At 34.7% G+C, this 26,497-nt stretch overlaps 1 protein-coding gene across 1 annotated transcript; it reads right to left on the reverse strand.

The window, feature by feature from the left end:
• Positions 1–583: 583 nt before the first annotated feature.
• On the reverse strand, positions 584–26,240 carry LOC145297540 (uncharacterized). Its single transcript, XM_080143497.1, has 7 exons — positions 26,071–26,240; positions 14,291–14,475; positions 12,008–12,174; positions 9,329–9,398; positions 5,718–5,860; positions 2,389–2,542; positions 584–980 (listed from the first exon to the last, which is right to left on the reverse strand). The coding sequence occupies exons 1-7, from the start codon at positions 26,115–26,117 to the stop codon at positions 826–828; spliced, it is 921 nt and encodes a 306-aa protein (XP_079999623.1). The 5' UTR covers positions 26,118–26,240; the 3' UTR covers positions 584–825.
• Positions 26,241–26,497: the final 257 nt, after the last annotated feature.

Here is a 26,497-nt window from a genome sequence, read left to right on the forward strand (position 1 = left end):
TGAGGATAACAGTCCACAAATAAATATACAAATTACTCATCTTCATCTCAAAGGATTCCAATAATAAAATAAAACATTTCAATTTATTAAAATTAAATCGTATTTGAAACAGACTATGGAATAATGCTTAACTTTAATTTCTTCCAATTTACCTCCATCAAAAATTAATGACATTACTGTTAACCGTTTTTAAGTAACTAATTCTGTTTTTTTTATTTCTTGTGTTGGTGTATTTTGCTTATATGTAACTTATTAATTTTCTTTTTTTTTTTTAATATTAATCATATATTTATTGAAATAAAAATAAAATTGTAAACACGACTTCATTTTAAATTGTTTCTTCAAGCCCTTCACCCAGCAATGTCACTATTCCAGCAATGACGAGTAAATACAGCTAGTTTTTGTTTTTTTTATATGAAGTTATATTTTATCAAATCCAACATTTAATAATCATATTTGGAAAACTTGAAAGTCTAATTAATAAAAAATAGCTTACAGGAAATACCCAATTTTTGTATTTCTTTTAATCTCATGATATACCTGTGTAAAAGTACACACTAATTAAACCTTTGTGTAATTCTGCTGCTAGATAATCCAATTTTATTTAAGAATCAATAAATACAGATGTCAATTGGCAGAAAATAATCATTAAATATGGAATTAAAATAAAAAAGATAAAAATAAAAGCAAAATCCAGGTTTGAAAAAAAAAAAAAATCTTAAAAACTTAGTACATCAAAATTTTTAATGTTTTCGTTGATTAAAAAAAATTATTTTCAAACTATAACAAAATTATAATTTTTAGCATTTCTACTGTGAAAATGCGTCAGGGTCGGAAACCAAACAGTTTGGAGAAGATGTTACCCAGATAAGAATCCGATCTTGGTTGTTGCGGTATTGTCATGATATTAGCTGGGTGCTCGGATGGGGAAGCATCGATTTGAGGAGTGTTCCAAGTTTTGTTAAATGCTGATAAATCAGCTGAAAGTATTAAAAAAGAAAAAAAAAACATCAAAAGAAATAATTAATACTGGATTTTCATTCATAAACAGTTATTTATATATTTTTATACAAAAAATTCTCATGAAAGCATTTAATGCTGTGTTAGTCCCATAAGGTGTTTTGTCACCCCAATTTTGCTAAAGTGCTCATAATTCCTAGTTGGAAACTCATTTCTTCTTGTTCCCAGTACTCTCCAGACTCATTGAAGATATAATACACATGATATGGCGCAGTTATATCTCACTTTTCCTTTTGGAGGTGAATCAGATTGAATAATGAACTCATATTCATTTTTCTTGCTATTTAAAAAAAAAAAAAAAAAAAAAAAAAAAAAAGGAAATTTTTGTGTTTATCAAATACACAAAAAAATAACACAGATAGGTGTATCCTGTAGGTATTTTTTAATAAATGTGATATAAATCTAAGATTCTTCATTTTTCCTTAGTTTTATAATTTATTTTATTGTAATATTTTATATAAATATCAACAAGCTACAAGTGGTTCAAACTGTTCAACAGGGACTGTAGATATATCCTGAACCAGCAGGATGACTATATCTTACAAAATGATAACACTATAAACATTTTTGTATTGGGGTGTGTAAACACCCCATGAGACTAACCATGTTTAAAACACACAGGTGACTAATGCAAGGTTAAATGCTACGTTTTAATCCATTATTTTATTAATACTATTCTTATATGACTTTTGTTTGTTTTTCTTTGACAGATTGTTTTTTTATTGGAAAAGAGATTTCATATTCAAATCTATTGACAATTATTAGGTTTAATATCTTTAACATTTATCAAATAGATTTGTTTTTCTTCTAGAATTTCACTCCAAAGCTTTTTATATTTAATAGACAAAGAGAAAATGACAAAGTGGAGAAGTTGAAAAAAAAAAAAAAAAAAAACATTAGAAGAGACCTCCACTAAAGTCAACATATCTTAAATTTCTGCTAAGATTTATACATAAACGTTTGTAGACAAAAATGTTACAAGAGAGCTAACCTACGTTGGACTGTTTGATGGTACGAGTGAGACGTTTACGATACTAAGATGCATTAACAAAATGAAGGTCACTAGTTCACCACTGTGCCTACGAGGTTAGTAAACTTTTGCTTTTATTCTTACTAGTAGTTTAAGGTGTTTTTCCAAACGACTAAATCAAACAGTTGACTGTTAATTACTTTTTCCTTTTTATATTTAAGCAGTTGACAAAGTTTACACAAGAATGAAAGAGAGGCAGTGGAAAGGGATGAGTTTTTTTTTTTAGAAATAAAATTTCATTTTAAACTGAACTGCATCAAACCAATGAAAATGTATACGCATGACAGACTTTGAAATGTGATAAAAAAGTACATTTTTTTAAAACTTATTTCACTCACATTCATCCATATTTTTGAATTCTTCAATTTTTTCTTCATTTCCTTTGTCATCGATCTTCCGTGTTACTGTGTGCATCTTGCCATCAACATAACGCGTACAAGTCTCTTCTTTGCGGCCAGAGGTGTCTTGTACAGTTCGCCACTGTTCCATTTTCTGAAAACAAAATCATAAAAAAATAATCCAAATTTATTCGCGAACAATTACATTTCAGAATGAATCACACATGGAAATTATTAGTGTTTTTCTAGTTGGTCCTCCCAGAAATATTCTTCGTCTTTATTAATAAGAGTAGAATGAGGACCCTGCATTTACTTTCAACAGCCTCATAACTTTTGCTTCCCTTATTTTGTCCTTTAGTCCTCAAATTCCATGAGCAATGCTTCTGACAAAGGGGGAAGAATATAAATTCAATATGATCAGACTACTAGCCAATATTTGATAAAGGTCTTGCACATATTATCAGTCGCTTTCAATGTTTTTAACGCAAATTCTTACAATAATTCCTAGGAAAATCACATTCCAAAACAAGTCATTTACTGGTGGTAGTACAATATTTACTCACTGATTATTTTCTTCTCCTTCTCTCTTGCAAACGATACTGAGAACTTTTCTAGGTTTGTCACATTTTTTTGGCACCAGCACTGTCAACTTGTATTCCAATATATTTAACATTATTTCTTTCATCTACAAGGCTTAAAATAAGGACTCCACTCTTCAAAAGTTCCAGTTAATTTCCTTGGCTGTTTGCTTATGTTTATCAGATTAAGTGAATATCATAATGAGGGAATTTCAAATGGTTAAAAACGTCACAAATTAAACAAAATGATGTCATCAAACAACAATCTGATAATTTGAACCTAACAAGTTTAACGACTTTTAATTCGACTTTTTATCCACATATAAATCCATAATTAAATTTTTGTCATGCAACTTTTTATTTAGACAGTGCACAATTAAAACCTATTCTGTATTTTCACGTAACAATTTAATAAAACGATATAGCAGTTGTCATTATCACTTATCACTTCACAAATGCGTACTTATACAGAAAAACATGTACACCGATGCAGCAAATCAGGATTGCGTAGAACGGAGAATAGGGTGCCCTTGCTTTACTCAGATTTGGAAAAAAACAACATTGGTGCTGGCCACCTTTAAGTGACGATTATGGCCAATGAACAAGAATGTACTAATGCTCACATATAACAGCAGTAATCAATTCAAAACAACAGTGCCTGTCACTGCCATGAAGTGACAATAGTTAACACAACAGAGCAATGACTACTATAGATGACGGTGCCTAATAATTGAAGACAGGTGATTTGCCTGCCAGTTTCCTCCAGTGCCTGCTTCTGTCAAAAGCCAGTTTCCTCCAGTGTCTGCTTCTGTCAAAAACTGACAGTAACCACCTGAAAATAACACTTAATCACTGTCATAACTGCCGGTGACCAACACTGCATGCAACTGGATAACAGTACCATACAATGGATGACAGTGCACAAATTAGTTCAATAGGACTCGACAATGGTCATAATTAATAGTGACTGATTATGATCAAATCTAAGTAACCACCTAAAAAACACCAGAGTTCACCACTGAAGACAGACAATTTCATTTCAGAGACCAATACTGGTCATGACTGACAGTAAATGCCGGGAACCAACAAGGACAGCTGGAAAGTCCACCAGTAAATGCAAGAAACTACCTCAAAACAGCACTAACCACCAGTGACCATCAGTGGGTACGAATGCCTAACAATACCTGATAGTTGAAGACAGACGATTTCAGTTCAGTGCAGTCTAATGGAGGCCGATATTGATCATGGTAGCTAGTACCCATAAGTACCCGTAAGTAATCACCCCAAACCAACACTAATTACCACTGGTTTTCACTAGCTGCTACTGCCAGACAATGCCCAAGAATGAAAGCCAGACGATTTCATTTTGGCTATGGCCACCAGTGCCTGCTATTTTCCAAGGCAGACAACCTTCGTTTAATTTGTTTTCAGGGGGAGGGAGGGTCTTTACTGAATGTGTTCTGGTTTTGTATCATACTTTCACCAGGCAACTCCAGTACACGGATCCTGCTAGTATGTATATAAAATACAGTGCTCCAGATAGTTGATTCATCATATCATGACTCTCTAGTGTGGTTAGTGTAGCAAATTTATCCATGTCAAAATTCTTAACTCAAAGGTCAGGTCACAAATGTTGCTAAATTTCAGAAAAAGTGAATGAATAGGACAGGATGACTAATATATAAAAAGGCACTATGTATGTCTGTCTGTCTGTCTGTCTGTCTCCATATTTTCAGACTATCCTTTCTGAAACTAAAAGTAGTTGAGCGGCACCTCGAATGATTGGATTTTTTATGGATTGTTCTTTTATGAGTTTTTAGCCAGTTAAAATAGTTTTTTTTAAGGGGTCAAAAAAGGGGAAAAAAATTGAAAAAAAAAATAGTTATACATTCATTTTAGTTTATTTTTAATCAGTTCATGTTGCATTGGTAACATCACCAGCTTTGAATGCTACAGTTTAGCTTTCGGTTTTGATTTTAGCCAATGGCACTCAAATACTTTTTTTTTTACTTTTGAAATCACGATTCTATAATAATATATACAAAATCTGGATGAATTAAAATATATTTAAGCGTATTTTTACAACCGGGCAAAGCCCTCCTCCCTTGCTAGTTTTTGATAAAATAAGTCACATGACTTGTCTACATTATGTGACTATTAATAGAAATTACAGACAGCAGCATCAAATATATAAATAAACATACAATTATCATATTAGGAAAATGATTAAGTGTTTATGGGTAGAAAATTTTCAACATTAAACAACAACATTTTTTTTTCATCTGAGAAATTTCTTTCATAGACCTTCAGAGAGAAATAGATTGAATATTAAATTAAATATAAAAAATTGAATCACAACACGATATGGAGGCCAATGGAGAAAGAAAAAAAAACACAATGTCTGCAATGAAATATGTAGAATATTATGAAAAATATAAAAGGAAAACATTACATTACTAAAGCGATGAAACATTAAGTCTTTAAAATATTATTAAATCAACATTAAGCTAAGATACCAATGAAGCTAACAATTAGAAAAATTCATTAGGTACCTCCAAAGCACACCACAGAATTAACTCTCGTGATACATAACAAAATGTAACTTTAATATAAGTTAATATTATCATAAATTTTGTACTATTCAAAGTAGCTTAAAATAAACTGGTAATAATATTATGCTTATAAAGTTTTTTTTTAAAATAAAAAACAAAAACAAAAAAAAATCAACAAATGGTTTTGCATGTCACTTACTCCATCTGGGCCTTGTACACTTCGTACGGTTACACTGTGGCCACTGAAGAACGAATTTGAAGGTGTGTCTTTTGGGACTGGACATTCTGTACATCGAGAATTTCCGAGATCTTTCAGAACTTCAGCTTCTTTTCCATCAAGATCTAAAAAACAAATTTTGGAAAATAAAAAATTAAATGCTCCCATCAGTAAAAGAAGCGAAAATGCACATTATTGCTGAAATACAGCCTAATTTAATGCGTAGAGTTGTGAAACATTGGACCTCTAGATTATGTCATATGCGCGAGCTGTGAGTGGAGAAGAGCCATATATCCAAAATTGTATTTAAATTATAAATGGCAAAAATTAATCTATGTATAATAAAAACATTTTTCTAGGATTTATTTTAATTCAAAATTTGCTACCTCTAAAAAAAAAAATAAAATAAATAAATAAAAAAAATTTCTTTTAATTTAAAAAAAATTTTAAAAAAAGAAATTAAAAGAAAAATTTAAAAAAAACAAAAAAACAAAAACAAAGAAACTTTATTTTCTCCATTTATGAGTTTGTGATTGCTGTTTTACACTTCTTGCACATTCTCAATCTGAAGTTCCACTTACATGTAATACAATAGAAAATTAAGTTTCACCCAACTTCCTTACTACAAACTAAGCCAATGGGAATCTTCCTCTTTTCAGAGGATTTCCAACACTACAACCACGGATCAAAACTTTTGTCTTGGTGAATTTCACTCTCAGGCCTTAACTCTCCACAGTATTTCTTACTGGCGACCGTGTGTAAATTTAACATTACCTTGACACTTTGGACGATACCGGTTCAACCCACCTAGAGTGAATGCCATACAATAAACAACAAAACAAACATATGAAGTGCCTTCAATAAGTTTCCAGACTTTTCTTGTACAGGCATTTAAAATTGTTGTAGACTCTCGAAAATTAAGTATGCTATTGCGATACATCTTAGGAGATGACAGACCAATTTTTATGAGTTCAGGTTCAAATGAACAGCTACAGCAGGAATTGGAATACACCCTACTAAAGCCTGATTGTCACAGCTGATGAATTTCAAAAATACAATCTGGACATGAGGACACTTTAGAAAAACGATGTGCAATAAAATTATGTTTTAAATTTGGAAAAAATGCCAGAGAAACGTAAAAGAATGCTTCAGACTGCTTTTGGAACATCTTGCATGAATCGAGCATCAGTTTTTGAGTGGCATAAGAGATTCAAGGAAGGCAGTGAGTCTGTGAGAGATGATGAGAGGTGTGGGAGAAGTAAGGAAGTCAGAGAGGTGTGGGAGAAGTAAGGAAGTCAGAGCTGATTGGCCAAATAAAGAATTTCATGGATAAGGACTATCGTGTGTCTATAGAAATAATAAGTACATAGTTTGATTTCAGTGTGGGAACTGTACACACAATTATTTGTGAGGAACTGAAGATGCGGTAGATTCGCGCAAAGTTTGTCCCAAGGGTACTCAGAGAAGATCACAGACTATTTGACCAAGATGGGCATGAAGACAGTTCCTCATCTTCCATATAGTCCAGACCTTGCTTCCTGTGACTTTTGGTTATTTCCTAAGCTCAAGGAAAACCTTAGAGGCTGTCGTTATCAGACAATTCAGAAAATGAAAGAGGATGTGACGAGGGTTATTGACACACTCACACAAGAGGACTTCCATGGGCCTTCCAGAAGTTTTTGGAATGGTACAACAAGTGCATTGCAGGCAGAGGAGATTACTTCGAAGAGTACTAGAGTTTCACGTGTGTACTATCAATAAAAGTGCCCATACAAAAAAAAAAAAAGTCTGGAAACTTATTTAAGGCACTTTGTAATATTCCTTTTGACCATGACAAATAAACCTTCCATTGTTTCACAGGCAAGTTCTTACGAAATCATCAGCATAAATCATCTCTTCAGGACAACTCGTACAGAACTCCTCGAACAATGCCTCCAAAATACAGATGAAAAGCAACAAACTCAATACAGAACCCGGATGCTTTTACTAAAAAGAAAATGTGCTGTTCATTCTAACATTACTTTGAACATTTCTGTACACCACTTGAACAACCTCAAGTATTTGTTTATCCCTATTTTATGCAATACCCACTAGACATGTCTTGGCCCTCTGTCAAAAGCTTTCTCCACATCCACAAAAGGAAAATATAGACTCTTACCAATAAACTTTTCTTGCATTTCTTTCAAACTAGTAGGGCTGCCTGGTGTTGCCTATGGAAAAAGTGTAACATTTCAGTACTAGTGCATTCTTTGAACAGCTTTCCCCGAACATAACAGCTCTGGTTTAGCTGTCTGACGGAACTTAGTTTTAACTTGACGCGCAAGTGCTACTCCCAAGCAGCAGATGAAAAATTGGATAAATATTGGAAGAGGAAAAAAAGCTACGATTTCTTACATGCAAGTCAGGAAGAGAAGAGCAAAACAACAGCTATAGACACTGAATGCTGTAATTGACTTTTATCAACAGCAGAAACTACTGGCAAAAATAATACAATGTGCAACATGTGGTTACAAGTGCAGCCTAGCAAAAAAGAGGAGCATTACCGATGACTGTGGCTGGAGATGTGCGAATGTGATGTGTCGATGGTGGACAGCAATTCAAACTGGGACGTTCTTCGCTAAATCTCAGAAAAAAAAAAAAAAAAAAAACTTAACCCACCCACTTTTGTTTTAATTTTTTTTTACCAAAATTTACTTGGAAAAAAAAAAAAAAAGACCTTAACCTGAATACCCCTAAAAACCAAGTGGAACTAAAAGACAAAAAAAAAAAAAAAAAAAAAAAAAAAAAGTTCTTTTTCAATTTTCCTTCTCAAACTTCTTTGAACCTTTTCTTGAAGGCATTCGCTTAAAATTATTTATTTAACAAAAAAAAAAAATTAAAAAAAAAAAAAACAACACTTATAAACTTTTCTTTACACAGTTAATAAAAATTAAAAATTACGGTAAGTTTTTCTTTTTTGCTGTTGCTACATTTAACATTTTGCTATTTTCTTTTACATAGAGTTGCTATGATTTCCTTAGCGGTGCTCAGCATAATCCAGCTGTTGAAGTCATGCTCTGGGGAAAGTTGAGCGAAAGCTGAGTTACGTCTCACTCAAAGCATGCACTAGTACCAATATTTCTATTAAAATTTCTATCTTTTTACCTTTCTATATTTTTCTCTCTTTTCTCCTTTATCTCCTCCACCCAGACCATTCTTCTCTCTGGACACACACACAGACCGTTTTTTATAAATTTCTTGTAGAGCATAAGGGAAGTAACTCCTTGCTAAAAAATCAGAATTATTTCTCTTTAGTTGGTATATCAAATGGCAGGACTCTTATACATCCAATCCTTCCAAATTGGCAGTACTTAAAGAGTTAAAGAGTTAAAGAATGAATATTTTTTCCTAAATTTTACATATTAATTCAGTGCAATGCCAATCAAAAAAATACCAACTTTATGAAGGTTTGTTTTATGTTTCTCGAGCTTTAGCCAGACATACAAACTACATTTTATATTATAGATACATACCTTAATTCCTTAAAAGGAGGTAATTAAATATGAGAGAAACCTTTGAAGCTGATGGGGTCTTGAACAAATTGATTTACTCACCTCGATCTACTTTAGGTTCATCTGGAGGATCAAAGATCGGTCTTAATCTAGGTAAACCAAAGGCACCAAACTATACAAAAGTAAAAATACTCAGATTAAATTCTTCAGATCAAAACAAAAGAAAGAAATATATAAACCACAAAAGTTCACCAATTTAAAAGAGAAAAATCATGCAAAGATGTTAAAGGGCGCAAAAGACAGAAGACTTCAAATACAAAAGGTGAAACAAGTTATCAGCCTTTGATTTCAGTTTGATGTGCTAATTATCTGAAGAGAATGATAAAAGGTCGAAGAACAGAATTTGTTTTTGTGATGATTACAACTGAAAAAAAAGATAGAGACGAGTAACTAACAACAAAATCACATCTGATATTAAAATCGATTCAGGATCTAGACAGAGGATATTTTTGGATTATTAACTCTCATTAGAAAATGTCACCTTGCAGGCCAGTAATAATAAAGACAAACACAGAAGTATCGTTAACAATAAGTGTATTAACAAAAGTATGTTACAGAAGTACAGGTCATGATTCTAGGGTTCATAACTGCCACAAATCGTTCCTATTTACTTGCCTCCCTACGAGGGCAGAGTTCGACACAAGGTCAGTTTTTAATGTGGGGAAAATCCAGCTCCCCCCCCCAAAAAAAAAAATGAGTACTCTGGATAGGAACAAAAATAAAAACTGTTCCAGTCATGAAGGATTTCTCCTCCACCAACTGAGGACAGAAAAAGGTGAGGTGTAGCACCAGAACAGATACTATACTATGATCTTGGCCCGAAGGCCAGAAAATCACAACAAGTTGTTACCCAATAACATGTTAGATATAACTATATTTATAGTCTCTGGGTAAGTCCATTATTTAAAAACTAGGTATATCAGCTTACCCATAACAGGAAAAAAAAAAGATTTTTTACTAAGGTCAGTTTTGTTGTACATGAAAACTTAGATTAATGTTATAATAAGTAAATATTTTTCCATCAAGCCCAAAATACATCAGATTATGTTTGTAAATATCTAAATAACTGCATCCACATTCAATAAACTTTATCAACTTTTGCTGAATGCAAACAAAAGATGTATTCTGCCTTCATTACCTTTTCAATTTTATGAAAAGAAAAAATATTTTTAAATTATAACTGAGGTAACGTAAATAATACGCATGAGCATTGTGTTCTTTCAAGCATTTTTTTTTTTCTACAAATTTTAAATGGAAATAATTGCCTACTTCATCCACAACGGGATTACCATGAAAAAGATGCTTCAATATTTTCTAACATGGTCAATTGTTGGGTGAAAACTCAAATGGGTAAGACACTCTTACAATCTCTACGCATTTTTTTTCTCTTTCCCTCAAATAAGATATATTGCCACTTGAAACTTCAGTCGCCATCCATCCATGCTTCCGTTCAGTCTTGAGAGACAGAAGATAACCCTTAAGAGCAGTAATATGTGTACCTATTTACTATGCCTCCCCACGGGACAGAGTTAGACACCAGGGTCGTTTTTTAACATGGAGAAAAGGTACAAAAATAAAAATTGTCTCAGTCGTGAAGGATTTCTCCTCCACTGAAAGAGAACAAGAAATAGAAGTGCAGCATCTGAAGAACAGATACTACACTTTGATCTTGTCCCGAAGAGCAGTAATATGTGTAATTGTGAGACAAGAGTTGCACAATCTCCAACCACACCTCTCCTGAATCGGCACTGCTTGAGTCCAGTGGCAAAGAGAAGATCAGGACGACCGGAAACAATGCCGAGATAAGTGAAGAGCACATACAGGACCTGAAAGCCCCAAATGGTCACCCATTTAGTACTGACCAGGTTCAACGTTGCTTAACTTTTGTGATCCAGCGGGAACTGGTGTGTCAACGTGATTATGCCGTATATACTTCAGTCTATATCTGACTTGTTCACCAAGTTTTAATCATGAACCTATAACAGTCTTGTTTTATAACCATTTAATGATAAGCACATCAGAGGTAACAAAATATTGAGTTGTACTGTCATGCTCCCTTGGTAAACTCTTATATATAATACAGTCATAATCATGAAGCATAAAACTATCCGCCATTTTGAATGGACACGCAGGGATCCCTGCCCCAAAATGGCACCCATAGAATTGTTAATAATCCATAATCCTTTCTGCTATCAATTTTTGATACAATTAAACTTCAGTCTAAGTCTGACTTGTCCACCAAGTTTTAGTCATAAATGTCGAACAGTCTTTGTTTTATTACTGTTCAATGTTCTCATTAGTAGCAGGTGTGATCTTGAATCGGTTTCATGCTTACCAGATTGTAACTCCGCAGATTTTTATCCGAGTTTTTCACAAACGTATAAGGCTTGTCAGAACAATAGTAAAATTATTCTGGAGCTGAAGAGAACCATCACCATCAGTTATATTTAGATCTGCTTACATTACAAAAATGTATATTTGAAGACTGTTATTGAACAGTAATAAAACAAATACTATTGGACATCTGTGACAAAATCTTGGTGGACAAACCAGGCATAGACTGAAGTTCATTTGTACAAAATACTGTACGATTGCAAAAAGGGGTGTGAATTTTATTAATGATCCCATTATTAGGTGGCATTTAATTTTGGTCACCCTGAAAATACGAAGGTATACTTATAGTAAATACAAAAGATATACTAATAGTATATAAATACTTACAAAAGATCTGTCTTGTTGTCCTGGAGATGGCCTGATTATTGCTGGTGGCTCTGAAGGTAACTGTGATTTCACTGGCGGTGCATTTGGCGATTTTAACATGTCATCTCGTAAATTACCTGAACTACCACTTGATGATGGACCAGTTGTTGGAAATTGTATATGAGGGACTGAAAGCAAATTTTTTAAATTATAGATGTGATATATAATGCAGGATATAAACAAGTACAAATGTGGGCAAAACTTCTATAAAAACAAGTGAAGCATGCATGCCTCCCCCCCATGAGTGCACAGTGAACGAGGCATGAAAAAAATGACTAAGTTCAGCGTTGCCCCCCCCCCCTCTCATATAGCCCCAAAAGTCCTCAAGGGACGTCAAATCCTGGTGAAAATGAACAAACGGTACAGTTTTAGGCATTAACATATATAAATTTGAGTTTTGCACCATGCAAAAAAAGAAATGACTAAGTCCATCATTTGTTACTCTCCCCCCCCCCATTTAGCCCCAAAAATCTCCAAGGCCTTAACATATTTAAATTTGAGTTCAGTACCATGTAAAATTGCTAAATAGACATACACAGAAAATTTTGGACAAATATGGTAAAATAGTCCCAAAAATGGAGCGTTTTTATTGGCCCTAAAAAAGCCCCTGGGACACACCCAAGAGTTATCATGAAGTATAGACAAACAAAATTATATAGAAATCAGTTAGTTACAACTTTTCAGAATGTTTTATAAAAATCCAAGGCATCAATTTTTTTAATAAGCACAGAAGTGTTAATTTTAGCCATTTTAACCTGAAAGGTGAAGTTTTCCCGGAAAATCCGTTCTGTTACTTTTTTTACTCATATCATGTTTAATGTTTGTGCAAATTTTTTTTTTAAAAGTGTAAACAGACAAACAGACAAGGGTGAATTTACAGATTCCACCCTCCTTTTGTCAAGGGACTAATAATCTATATAATAATTTGGTAATTTCATGTTTGTTCGTATGTTATCATTCATCTCTATTTTAAAATATGAGATTGCCGACTGGGAAAGATTCAATGCAAAAAAAGTAAATTTTGAATTTGGATTTCATTTTATTTAAAGGATATTTAGCTGACAATTATTTTATAGTAAGAAGAAAGAGACAGTTTTATTTTGAAACGATTTACAGGATTCATACAGATTTTCAATGTCTATTTTCAAAGTTTTTTTTTAAGGTTTTCCAAGGCTTTCTCCAGGCAAAAATTCAAGTTTTAAAAATAAAATTTGATATTAAAGTCTGATATAATAAACAAAAAGACTAACATTTTAATTAATATTTAAAAAATATTTTAATATTATTTATTTTGATTTTGAATTTCACTTCGGCTACATCCGTAAAATATATGGATAACATCAGGTACCAATTGGCATTCGGGACAAGATCAAAGTGTAGTATCTGTTCTTCAGATGCTGCACTTCAATTTTTTGTTCTCTGTCAGTGGAGGAGAAATCCTTCACGACTGAGACAATTTTTATTTTTGTTCCTTTTCTCCACATTAAAAAACGACCCTGGTGTCTAACTCTGTCCCGTGGGGAGGCATTGTAAATAGGAACATCAGGTAGTTTTGTGATAAAAGGGGCATAACTCTTGTACAGACAATACCGGAAATATGATGCAATTCCAGAAGAATGTATTTATTTTGATTTTATTTTTAATCTTCAAAAATATTCTAATAGTATTTTAATTAATATTTAAAAAATATTTTAATATTTTACTTCATTTTATAACTTCATAACTTCTTTAATAACTTTAATTTTGTGGATTTTTAGAATATAACATCCTCATTTTCTGACAAATAGTTACACCATAAAGGTTTTTTTTATTTTTGTTTTCCTAAATAAGTACAATTCTAAATATGCACCCAAGTTTTGCTTTATATTATTAAACCTAAACGTAGTTTTTCAAAACAGTAAATGATGCAGATAGATGAAGAAAGGAAATGTAGAATTTCCAAAGGATTCTATTAGTAATAATAAAGATACAATTGTCATAGAAACAAACAGTGTTTGCGGCATGTTTAGAGAGAAAGACATCAAGTGTAACTTTGGCGAATGAAACACGACACGGGAAGATCAAAAAAGTGGTGGATGTGGTAGAGAAAACGGCAAAACAATTGGATTTAAGAAAATGGGTAAAAATGAATAAGAACATTTTAAAAATAAAAAAAATAAGAAAATGAAAAGGCGTCAACTTTATCATTATTAAAAACGTTTGAGAAATTCATCGATAAAACAAATCTAAAGAATTTTTACAAACCATTCGAAAACTCTACGGCACCAAAGTTTTTCATCATGTCTTCCATTTGCTGTTGCATTTCTTCCATGTGTTGTTGCATGTCTGACTGGAAGTGAAAAAATATAGAATCAACATTCCCATTGTCTTCACAGCCATATTCTCCGTGGGGACAATCTCTTGAAAATGGTTCATTGTAAGGAGAATCTCTGAAAAAAAAAATAAATAAATAAACAAAATAAAAATACAGATATTTAAGAGTTTAGAATAATATTAATTGTTACTTATTTAGTTAAATAATTACTATTTGTGGTGTTTTATCATAGAACCGAAGACAGACCAAAACCTCTTTACTAGGCTTTACCGAACTAATTTCACAGCCAATAATAAATGCAAGAGCAGTAAACGCAAGAACTGTTAGTAACGGAATATTGAAGAAAAAAACTCAGCCCTTTTAAAAAGGAACGTGTGCAAAATCATGTGCCATAGAAACTTTTACTTTAACGGAAATATAACAATCTCCCCCCTCCCACTAGTAAGAGAGATTGCAAGGTGTAGATTTTCTTTTTTTTTTAACGAAGTAGAAAGTTATCTTTGAAAGTGGTGATCTGTCGTTGGACTGGTTTACGGATTCGGCTAGACCGGCGTGGAAGCAGTTCAATATTCGAAGGACTGGCCGGTCTCTGCGAATTCTCTATATTTTCTGCATTATGTGTATTGTCAACTGGATTTGTTTCAATCAAATGGGCCGGGTCTGCATTTGCAAGGTCGGGTCGAGTATTCTCAGCAGGAACCTGAGGTCCATCAGAGCGCGGAAAACAAGCCAAATGTCTTAGCACCACTGAATCCTCCCGGCCATCATTATGCCGTATTCTCACATGCGTAGGGTTGGTCTCAAAGAGTTCCACTACCTTGACGATCGGGGTCGTACTTGCTCCTGTTACCAAACCATTTCAATCGTTCATGGAGAGTTGCATTCGTACTAGTGCATAGTAAGGAGCAAATAGAATTTAAAACATCAGGCAGAACGTCCTGCCAAGCACTAAGGAGTAGCTGTTTAGATTCCAGGGCCAATAATATTGAGTGCCAAATAACGCCATTATAGCACTCACACTGACTGTTTCCTCTTGGGTTGTATTAATGAAGTAGGCACCGCCAAAACTGGGGGGGCAGGTCAGTACTTTTTGACGGACCGTCTTTTTAAAAATCTACCAAAAATCAGGTAATTATCCGATCAATACGAAATTTTCAGCGATTATTAGGAGAAGAATGAACTTTATAACAGTGTACTTATTTTTCATAAACGATATTTATATATATATTTTTTTTTGCTTACAAAACCCCCCCTTGTTTTGAAGTGGGAACAAATATGCTTAAAATAATCATCTGAAACTGAACAAAACATATTGTGTTGTTGTAAGGGACAGAATTATAGATTAAAAAAAAACAAACAAAAAAACATTGTTTGCATACCTTATTTTGACGTCTGAATATCAGAACTTCGATTGTGTTTAATTATCCCGCTTTTGAGTTTTGAAGTGTGAAATTCGGTGAATATGTTAAGTAAAATAATTAATTTAAGTTAAGCAAAACAAAAAAAAAATTTTTTTTATATTTATACGAAAAAAGCCATTTTAAAATTTTTGATAAATAAATTAACAATTTTTTTTTAGCGAGCCGAATAATGCATGACCATTATTAAACAGAGCATGCTTTGAATAATCGATACAAAAAAAAAAAATTCGATAAATATTGTGCCCTTTGTGTTAAAAATAGCATCATTTTTTTCGATCTCGTTTGAAAACGTTTGCCGCCTTTTGACTACGGTGGACCAAACGCGCTGAAATAATTTTTTTTTATTCTGCTTTAAATTGCCCCCTCCCCCCATTTTGGGGAGCCTGGCCCCCACACACATACACATTAAAAACCAAACTCATACAAATGGTCACCCATCTGGTACTGGCCAGCCTCAGCTTAATAATACATTGAAATTTTCGTCACTGAAAAATAAGTTTTTTTGGCCTGTTTGGTCTTCCATAGTTTTCGTCTCAATCAAAAGAAAACGTAAACAGAGTCGATCTGAACTCTACGGCGACGCGAAATGTCTGGTTACCTATATGAATAAGTGGAATTATTTGAAATTCAGGTACTTATATTATAATATTTTTGCATATTCTCTTAGAAAATCATCCTAAATCTTAGTTAGACAATAAATGAATAAATAAATTATTTCAAAAACCCTTTTTTTTAAATATTTAAGTACGTTATTTGTGCAAGACAAAAAATATCAATTGTTAACTTTTTGGGAAAATTTAACATTTAAAATTGAATTAAAAATAGTAGAAAAAGTTTTACATTATTCTGTTTTCTATATGATAAAATTCAGGGTTTTATCTTTCTGGAAAAAAAAAAGTTACTCAGAAATAATGGATTGTAATAAATGTAATTTAGTTTTAAAAAACAACAACAACTTGATTTTTCGGCCATTTTTGGCGGTGCCTATAATGAAGTGTGTATGGCCCTTAGCTCCTCCAAGGAGGAAGTAGCAGCACCACATACTCTTGATAAAGCATTGGCAACAATGTTTTCACTTCCGAGACGGTGTTTTATATCGTACAAGAATGGGAGAAGCTCCATTTTCCACCAAATGATTTTATAGTTTTTAATTTTTCCTCGGTTAACTGGCTTATATATGAAAGATACGGCTTGCTGGTCTGTTACGATACTCTCACTTCTCCTTTTTTGTCCCCTAGTCCTCATTTCCAATGAGTGATGTTTCTGACAAAGGGTGAAGAAAAAGCTGCTTCCCAGGTCGGTAGTACTTTGTGAACAGTAGTCTGAGATGTCGGAAATTTTTTGTTTCTATGTCTATCCTTGCGGCCATGTCACTAGTAAGGGTGCTGGAGGTAAACGTTTTCATCTCGGCTGACGTTAACCGCCTGATAATCAAGGACCCAAACCTTGGATTAACCACTAAGGAGGCTGTCCTATCAGCAGGTGCAAAGTACTGGGGCTGCTGTATTGCAGTAATCTCTGGTGGGTCCTCTCAATGGCATACTAGTGGGTAATTGTTACGGCTTTACCTTATCATGTGCTACAAAAAAAAAAAAAAAAATTTCCATCTTTTCTGTCTTACTTTCCCTCTCTGTACTGCTCTAACCAAGTATGCTGACCTGTTCCACAAATCCCAAAATCCTCAACATGAAATATCTAAAAAAAACGAATAAACCTAGAACCCCATCCTCCAACGTAGACCCCTACTACCATGTCTCCTTCTCCAACGTCAGGGGTCTATGTTCCAACCTTCCAGAGGTTGAAACCCAATTACAGGAGACAAAACCAGACATATTTTTTCTAAGCAAAACTGGAAAATGGCCGACCACCTCCCTAGATGAGTTCTTAATTAATGGATACTCTAACTTAACATCTAAATTTGACCCCCCGAGATCGCCATGGGCATGGAATATGTGCCTACATTAACGATGGCTTCCCGTGTGGCAGGGATATATCCAGAGAAGACCCTAACTTACCTTATACGTGCTTCCGGGTTGCACTAGCTTACACCACCACATTTATATTTGCCCTCTATCGCCCCCCCCCCACAACAGCGGAGTTACTATCTTTAAGAGTATATCGGAGAAAATTGACCACATCCTGTCTGCTCATCCCAGGGCTAACATTCACATTTGTGGTGAGTTCAACGTCCACAATGTTGAATGGCTGACCCACTCAAATAAGACTGACGATGAGGGGGAGGTTCTGTCAAGATTTTGCCATTGCCTATGACCTCACTCAGATTGTTCGCGAGCCCACCCGTGTGCCCGATACTACCGGTCAGTACGCAAGCCTTCTAGACCTTTTTCTCTCCACCTCCCCGGAGCTATGCTCATGTGCCGTTCTATCTCCTCTGGGATCCTCCAACCACTCCGTTGTATCAGTTAAGATAAAAATGAAATATAATAATTCTACAGATGTACCTCTCCACCGTACTGTATACCGATACTCTATGGCTGACTGGGATAGCTTCCGTACATTCCTATCTGATCTACCTCTCCATTCCATGTTTAAAAAGGATGTGTCCTCTATAGTATCAGACCTGACCAAATGGTTACTTGTTGGCATAGACCAATTCATACCATCCAAAAAATTCCAATAAAAACCTAACAGCCAGCCATGGTTCTCTCCTGAATGTGCTGCTGCCATCGCACATAGAAATCACTTTTTCCATAGCTACCAACATAATAGATGCACTGAGACTAAAGCTGCTTTCAGGAACGCCAGCAACCACTGTAAAAGAATAATAAAAAATGCAAGAGAGCTACACGCTCAATCTGTTAAATCCAAAGTAGCTGAGCAGCGGCTTTGTTCCCACCAGTTCTGGCAAATAGCAAATAGGATCCTGAACAGAAGCGTGCGTTCTATCCTAACCATTATTAATGGTCCAGAGGTCATCTCGTCAGCATCCGACAAGGCAAAACTATTTGCCAAGAACTTTGCAGCAAATTCTACCCTATGCGACGAAGGCCATCAACTCCCCGTATTTCCTCCTACAGCACACAACACGCTAGGTAACATACAAATATCTGTGCGTGAGGTCGCCAAGCTAATCAAGAACCTTGATTCCAGTAAAGCAATTGGCCCTGACGGTATTCCAATTATAGTATTAAAAAAAGCTACAACCAGAAATTGCCCCCATACTTACCAAACTGTTTAAACGTTGCCTTAAGGAGAAGTGCTTTCCAACATCCTGGAAAACCTCATCAGTATGCCCTGTATTTAAGAATTCAGGTGATAAGTCATCTCCCTCTCAGTACAGACCAATAAGTCTCCTGTGTGTCATGAGTAAGTTGCTGGAATCCATATTAAATAGAGAAATAGTCAACCACCTCAGCAGAAATAATCTTCTTAGTGACACGAAATATGGCTTCCGTTCTGCTAAATCTAAAGCTGACGTGCTAACAGTTATATCACATAGAATTAGCGAATCTCTCGACAAAGGCTTAATTTCTAGGGCAATTGCTCTTGACATATTAAAGGCCTTCAATAAGGTATGGCATAAGGGCCTGCTTCACAGGATTTCCGGCTGCGATGTGGCTGAAGGTGTTTTCTCTATCATTAAATCATTTCTCTCTGATGGGCTCATAAGAGTCGTGGTTGATGGGCAGAAATCAGAGGCCCACAGTATTAATGCTGGAGTCCCTCAGGGGTCCATCCTGGGCCCAACTTTCTTCTTGATCTACATCAATGATCTCCTAAAACACATACTAAAATCATTCGCTGACATCTATGCTGATGACACGACTGTCTATGGCGGCACATCAAAGGCCGTAAATGGCAACAATCTCTCTGATTCTCTCTCCTCAGATCTTGAGCGCGTGGTTCAGTGGGAGAAGAGGTGGCTGGTTACCTTTAATGCATCTAAGACCAAGCTCCTATCATTACATCATAAACGCTCTGATCTCCATCTGGCATCGATTGAAATGAATGGCTCTCGTCTAGGGGAGGCCCCATGTTTTGATAAGCTTCTGGGTTTGACCTTTACTCCTGATCTGAAATGGAACACATACATCAAGTCTGTGGCCAAGGTTGCTGGGAAAATGGGGGGATCTTTCTACCACTCCAGAAGATAACTCACTAATGATGCAATTCTCTATCTGTATAAAAGCCAAGTGCATCCAAGGATGGAGTACTGCTGCCACATCTGGGCAAGAGCTGCTAAAAACAGTCTATCCTACCTCGACAGAGTGGCTTGGTGGGGGATGACCTTTTCTTTTCCCTGCAACCTCTCTCCCACAGAAGAGACGTTGCAAACCTGTCTCTGTGTTATCGTTATTTCGATGGCAAGTGCTCGTCTGAGCTCCATTCTCTGGTCCCCCCCCCCACCAATCTTTCATGAAAAACACCCGACTAGCTGAAACCACTGTCAATAATTTTCCCCACTCTTTATCCGTGCCTAAATCAAAACGTAGATTCCATGAACAAAGCTTCTTTCTCAGAACTGCACGGCTGTGGAACTCTCTGCTGCTTGCCTGTTTCCCACCCGAATTCAACTTGGATGTCTTCAAGTCCAACACAAACAAATTCCTGATGAACCGCCCCCTTAAGTAATGACACCTATCAAATCCCCAATACTTACTATTACTACGATACAATCTCACTGATTAGTGTTAACACAATAACCCTTATCTCCAAGTGGTTCCTGGGCTTTGATAAGTGGTGACCCTCCTGTAAAAAGAAAAAAAAAAAAGAAGTGCTTCCCAGCAAGGAGGTCCCTCCATTTTCGGACACATTCAACTATTGCATAAGCTTCTTTTTCAACTATGTGTAGTCGTATTTCCGATAGGTTTAGTGAGTGGGAAAAGAACGCTACAGGCTGTAAGAGGGTGCCTCCGATAGCCTTTTCTGACGCATCGGTTTCAATAGTAATTGGTAGTTCGTCATCGATAACCTTTACAGATGATTCGGCGACGTCCTTAAGTTTCTCGAAAGAATTCACAACTATAGGCGGCATGGGAAATTGTTTATTTTCAACCAGGGGATGAATTTTGTGTGAATACTTAGGTATTCATTTCACGTAGTAAGAAAACATACCAAGGCACCTTTTTAACGAATTTTAATCCGAAGGAGGAGGCATTTGCAAAAGGGGATTCAACGACTCAGAATCAGGTTGGATAGTTCCGTCACAGATTTGGTATCCAAGCAAATTGATAGAGCGAAGCGAAAACTTTGATTTTACTCGGTTTATTTCGAGGTTGTATGTTGAAGCAGCCTTTAAGAAACGTTCCAAGTTAGCGTCATGCTCCTCTTGAGTTTTACCGCAAATGGTAATATCATCAATGTAAGAAAAAGTTCCAAATAACTTATTTTCAGAAATAAAGGAATTCATAAATCGTTGAAAGGCAGAAACCCCATTAGTGACACCCATGGGTATTCGTTTGAATCGATACAAACAATTTCCAGCTTGAAAAGCCATGTAGGGCCGATCTTCAGGATAAATTTCAATTTGGTAGTAAGCCTTAGACAAATCAATTGTACTAAAAATATGATACTGGGCAATTTAGTTTACAAGACCTCAATCCGAGGCAATGGGTACGCGTCAAGTAGGGTGAAACAATTAATAGTTTGGGAAAAATCAACCACCAGTCGTTTCTTTCTATTAGGTGATGAAGTTACGACAATTTGAGCATGCCACGGTGAATAGCTGGTTTCAATGACGTCATCCTTAAGCAGTTGAAGAATTTCCTTTTCAATAAATCGGACATCCTCCGCACGGTAGTTTCGGGATTTTGTAGCAATGGGTCTGCAATCAGGAGTCAGGTTTCGGAACAATTTTACAGGGGCACAACTGATTTTGGTTAGTGCGCAGATTTTTAAGGCATCTTAAGATCCACCAAAAGAAATAGTAACGCCCCGGTGTAGTTTCAAAAACGGCACCCCGAGTATAATGTTCATACAGGAGTCAGGAAGTACAGTAAGGTTAATCCCTTTATATTCGCAACCATTGAAGAAAATGTTCTCGGTGCAATATTCAGTTTAAGGGAAACGGCAGATGATGCCATAGAAATTACGGAGTTCCGTTTTAAAGTGGGCAGTCTCATTGTTTCGACAATGCGGGCACTGATAAAATTATCAGAACTGCCGGTGTCTATAAGGGCAGTTAACCTTTTTCCTTTTAACTTCACAGTTTCAGTGATAGGAGGGCAACTATCACCACCTTTAGCGCGGGCCCCTATGATAGCAGGAGAAGAACGTGAAGGTGTCGTTAGAGTAGAATGGCAAACTTTAGAAAAATGCCCGAGTTTACCACAGCTTCGACATACCTTATCGCGCCCAGGGCAAAGGTGGCGGTCATCCTTAAGGTGACGTCGCCCTCCACAGTTGTAGAACTTGCCACAAACAGGAAGGGCAGCAGAGAACTGTACAGAGTCACACTCCATTCGAGAATCAGTTGGAACAGAATTTTTAGAAATACAAGTGGCCTCCTCAGCAAAATCGGCCAGCACATTTTTAGTTCCCGTAGAAATAACAGCGACTGCCCCAATCTGAGAGCCATATGATTCCGTGCGAAAGTGAGCTTGTTCTAAAGCCCTAGCACATTGAGTAGCTTCTGTGAGAGTTAGAATGTCTGTTTCAATGAGCCTAGCACGTATCAATGAGGACCAGAGACCACAAATGAATGCATCACGGACAGATTCATCCCTGTAAATGGTGGCCGTTACGTCTTTAAAACAACAGTCAGCGGCAAGTCGATTCAAGGCCTGAAGGTATTGGTCGACATACTCGCTTTCTTGTTGCAAACGCGTGGAAAGCAGATGTCTAGCGTGAATAACACTTGGAGACTTGTCGTAAATGCCTTTCAATAATTCCACGGCATGTTCAAAACCAGAGCAACCTTCGATAACGTCAGCAACAGAGGGATCGATGTTTAAATAGAGAACTTCTAGCTTATCAAGGTTTAACGAAGCAATAGTTGATAAGTAGTAATTAAAGTTGCGGAACCATAATTTCCAAAGCTTGTTGGCCTGAGGGTCTGCTGAGAAAACATAAAATCTATCTAGGCGAATTATCTTCTCCATGAGGAAAATAAAAAATTAGTTTGGTAAATTGTGGTGTTTTATCATAAAACGGAAGACAGACCAAAACCTCTTTACTAGGCTTTACCAAACTAATTTCACAGCCAATAATAAACGTAAGAGCAAATAGTAAACATAAGAGCAAATAGCAGGTTGCAGTAGTAAACACAAGAACTGTTAGTAACGAAATGTTGAAGAAAAAAACTCAGCCCTTTTAAAAAGGAAAAGGAACGCGTGCAAAATCATGTGCCATAGAAAATTTTACTTTAACGGAAATATAACACTATTTGAAATAACATAGAAGTGTGAACATCTTTTCACCAGTAAAAATGTGAAATTTCAATAAAAACGAGACATCTGAACAAACAAAGGCAGATCCACACCGACATACTTTAGAAAAGATCCAGAGCGTATACTCATCATCATCCCCGCACTTTTGGGCCAAGGAAGCAAAAATAACATTTCAACCACATACCAGCTCAATCATGTTGTGCACAAGAGGTGAAGCGAACAAATTGCTACCCACTAACATACATTAACAGAATAAAGGTAGACCACACAACCAATGCCACACTGCCATATTATTCATGCATATTTACAAATTCACAAATCCCTAGCTCTCATGTCCGTTTATATTATATACCTCTACTATTTAAAATCATATTATATTCCTCCACTATTTAGAATCATATTATATTCCTCCACTATTTAGAATCATATTATATTCCTCCACTATTTAGAATCATATTATATTCCTCCACTATTTAGAATCATATTATATTCCTCCACTATTTAGAATCATATTATATTCCTCCACTATTTAGAATCATATTATATTCCTCCACTATTTAGAATCATATTATATTCCTCCACTATTTAGAATCATATTATATTCCTCCACTATTTAGAATCATATTATATTCCTCCACTATTTAGAATCATATTATATTCCTCCACTATTTAGAATCATATTATATTCCTCCACTATTTAGAATCATATTATATTCCTCCACTATTTAGAATCATATTATATTCCTCCACTATTTAGAATCATATTATATTCCTCCACTATTTAGAATCATATTATATTCCTCCACTATTTAGAATCATATTATATTCCTCCACTATTTAGAATCATATTATATTCCTTCACTATTTAGAATCATATTATATTCCTTCACTATTTAGAATCATATTATATTCCTTCACTATTTAGAATCATATTATATTCCTTCACTATTTAGAATCATATTATATTCCTTCACTATTTAGAATCATATTATATTCCTTTACTATTTAGAATCATATTATATTCCTTCACTATTTAGAATCATATTATATTCCTTCACTATTTAGAATCATATTATATTCCTTCACTATTTAGAATCATATTATATTCCTTCACTATTTAGAATCATATTATATTCCTTCACTATTTAGAATCATATTATATTCCTTCACTATTTAGAATCATATTATATTCCTTCACTATTTAGAATCATATTATATTCCTTTACTATTTAGAATCATATTATATTCCTTCACTATTTAGAATCATATTATATTCCTTCACTATTTAGAATCATATTATATTCCTTCACTATTTAGAATCATATTATATTCCTTCACTATTTAGAATCATATTATGTTCTTACTTATAGTAATGGTCGGTGTAGTTCCTAGCAATCCTCAAAAATGCTAAACTTGTCAAAAATAACCCTAACCAAGACCAAGAGCCACGGTACAGGTTTATCAAAAAATGTTGAGGCGTCTTCAGTTGGAATAACGGATCACACTGACTGAAAATTGTTTTCATTATTAATTTTTTTTTTTTTTTTTTTTTTTTTTTACCTTATCGGTTTTCGTAATTTTTTGGTATGTTCATTACTACCACAGGTTAATTAAGTAGATACCATTGATTTTACTTGAAATTTAATATTTCGTTTTAATAACGAAGAAACACGATAAAATCTTTAAACTTTTGTTAAACCTAGCAGAATTATCTCCCTTGTTTTCAGACATCGATCATCGGTTTCCTAATTTTCGGACTTTTGACTTGCTGATGTAATTCTTGAACCAACTTTCATAAGTGTGCCAGGGTTTTGTTTTGTTTATTTCTCTCTCTCTCTCTATATATATATATATATATATATGAACGGAAAATTAAATTGTTCAGAAAAATTCGATTTTTTTAATCGATCATTTTTTTTTTTTTTTTCTTAATGTCAGAAATGGTAAATTTCCATTTTTAATATGGGGAGACGGGAATTATTATTTCATATTTGTTGGTCAAGGAGGGAGTGATCATTAAATTTATATAGAAAAGTGGTCTCCAGACTAAAAACTAAACTGTTTTATTATTATTATTATTATTATTATTGGCCGGAAACAGAATCCTCACTTCAAAGTCATATTTGCACGAAAATTAAAAAAAAGGGGTTTTTTTTTTGTTTTTGTTTTTTTTACGACCTGTCTCAGCGTAATATGAACACCCCCAACCACCTCGTGTTAAGAACGGCTTTCGGAATAACCCCCGCCCGACTTCCCCATGTTAAGAGCTTTCGATGTTGAGGGGGTGTTTATTTCGAAAGCCGTTCTTAATATGGGGAGGTTGGGGTGTTTGGGCTACGTCGTAATAATAATAAAAAAAAAAATCAACTTGAAATATTGAAATTTCCCACTGTGCCATGGCGGCCAAATCTGAAGTTAAATATTTCAAACTATGTTAACAAGAAAAAATCCCCATTATATTATAGACAGGCCGCAAATTTTTATTTTTCAGTTTCACTTAACAATTGAAAGATATGTTAATTCCAGATCAAAAAAAAAAAAATCCTGAATCAATCCTGGAAATGGCCTAAGCAAAAGTCTGAAAGTCGTGAAGGAAAACACTAAAACATGCGAAACCAAAATGCATTATGGTAGATTAATTTTGTAATTATTTATCTTTTAGTACTTTACACTAGTATATTTTTATTTAGATAAATACATAAAGTGTAAGTCTCGTAGGTGTGAAAAACACACGTACACACGAGAAATAGTTACACAATGTTATTACATAAGACGAAATGTGATTCGTCGAATTCATTGTAAGCAGTTTGTTTTGTATGTAAAAAGAAAAACAAACTTGATTATTACTTTTAAACTGTTAAAGATTTCCTCCAACTTAATCGTGTAATATCGTAAACTGCGCTTGAAGAAGAATCGAAACAATAGAATTGTTCAACGTACCTGGTTTCTCCAAAGAGAAATCGGAAGACATCACCGAAATTACTCATTTTGTTTTTGAAATTCTTTCGACCTTTTCAGGTGAAAAAAACCTTTCGTCTACGTAGTGTGTCCCTCTAGCGGCGGCGATGACGAAGACTTTAGAGTTATTCCCCTTAGATCAGTTGAACTCCAGATTAAAACGCAAAAGAGAGAGAGAGAGAGAGAGAGAGAGAGAGAGAGAGAGAGAGAGGAATTAAATAAATAAAATAAAATTAAAAAAAAAAACTTCCAGGAATTTCCAGAACTTTCTGATATTTCCTACAGAACTTTTACTAGAATAATAATAGTCGGTGCTTGTTTACATTGGTGACCTTTTAAACCAATAGGTTCTAGGTTACATTGTTACGTTCTTATGTGTTTGTAGGGGACTAGGATATATATAAATACC

The sequence above is a fragment of the Euprymna scolopes genome, chromosome 18 (assembly GCF_053919585.1).
Source record: "Euprymna scolopes isolate OS-2025 chromosome 18, ASM5391958v1, whole genome shotgun sequence".
Taxonomy (NCBI): Eukaryota; Metazoa; Mollusca; class Cephalopoda; order Sepiida; family Sepiolidae; genus Euprymna; species Euprymna scolopes.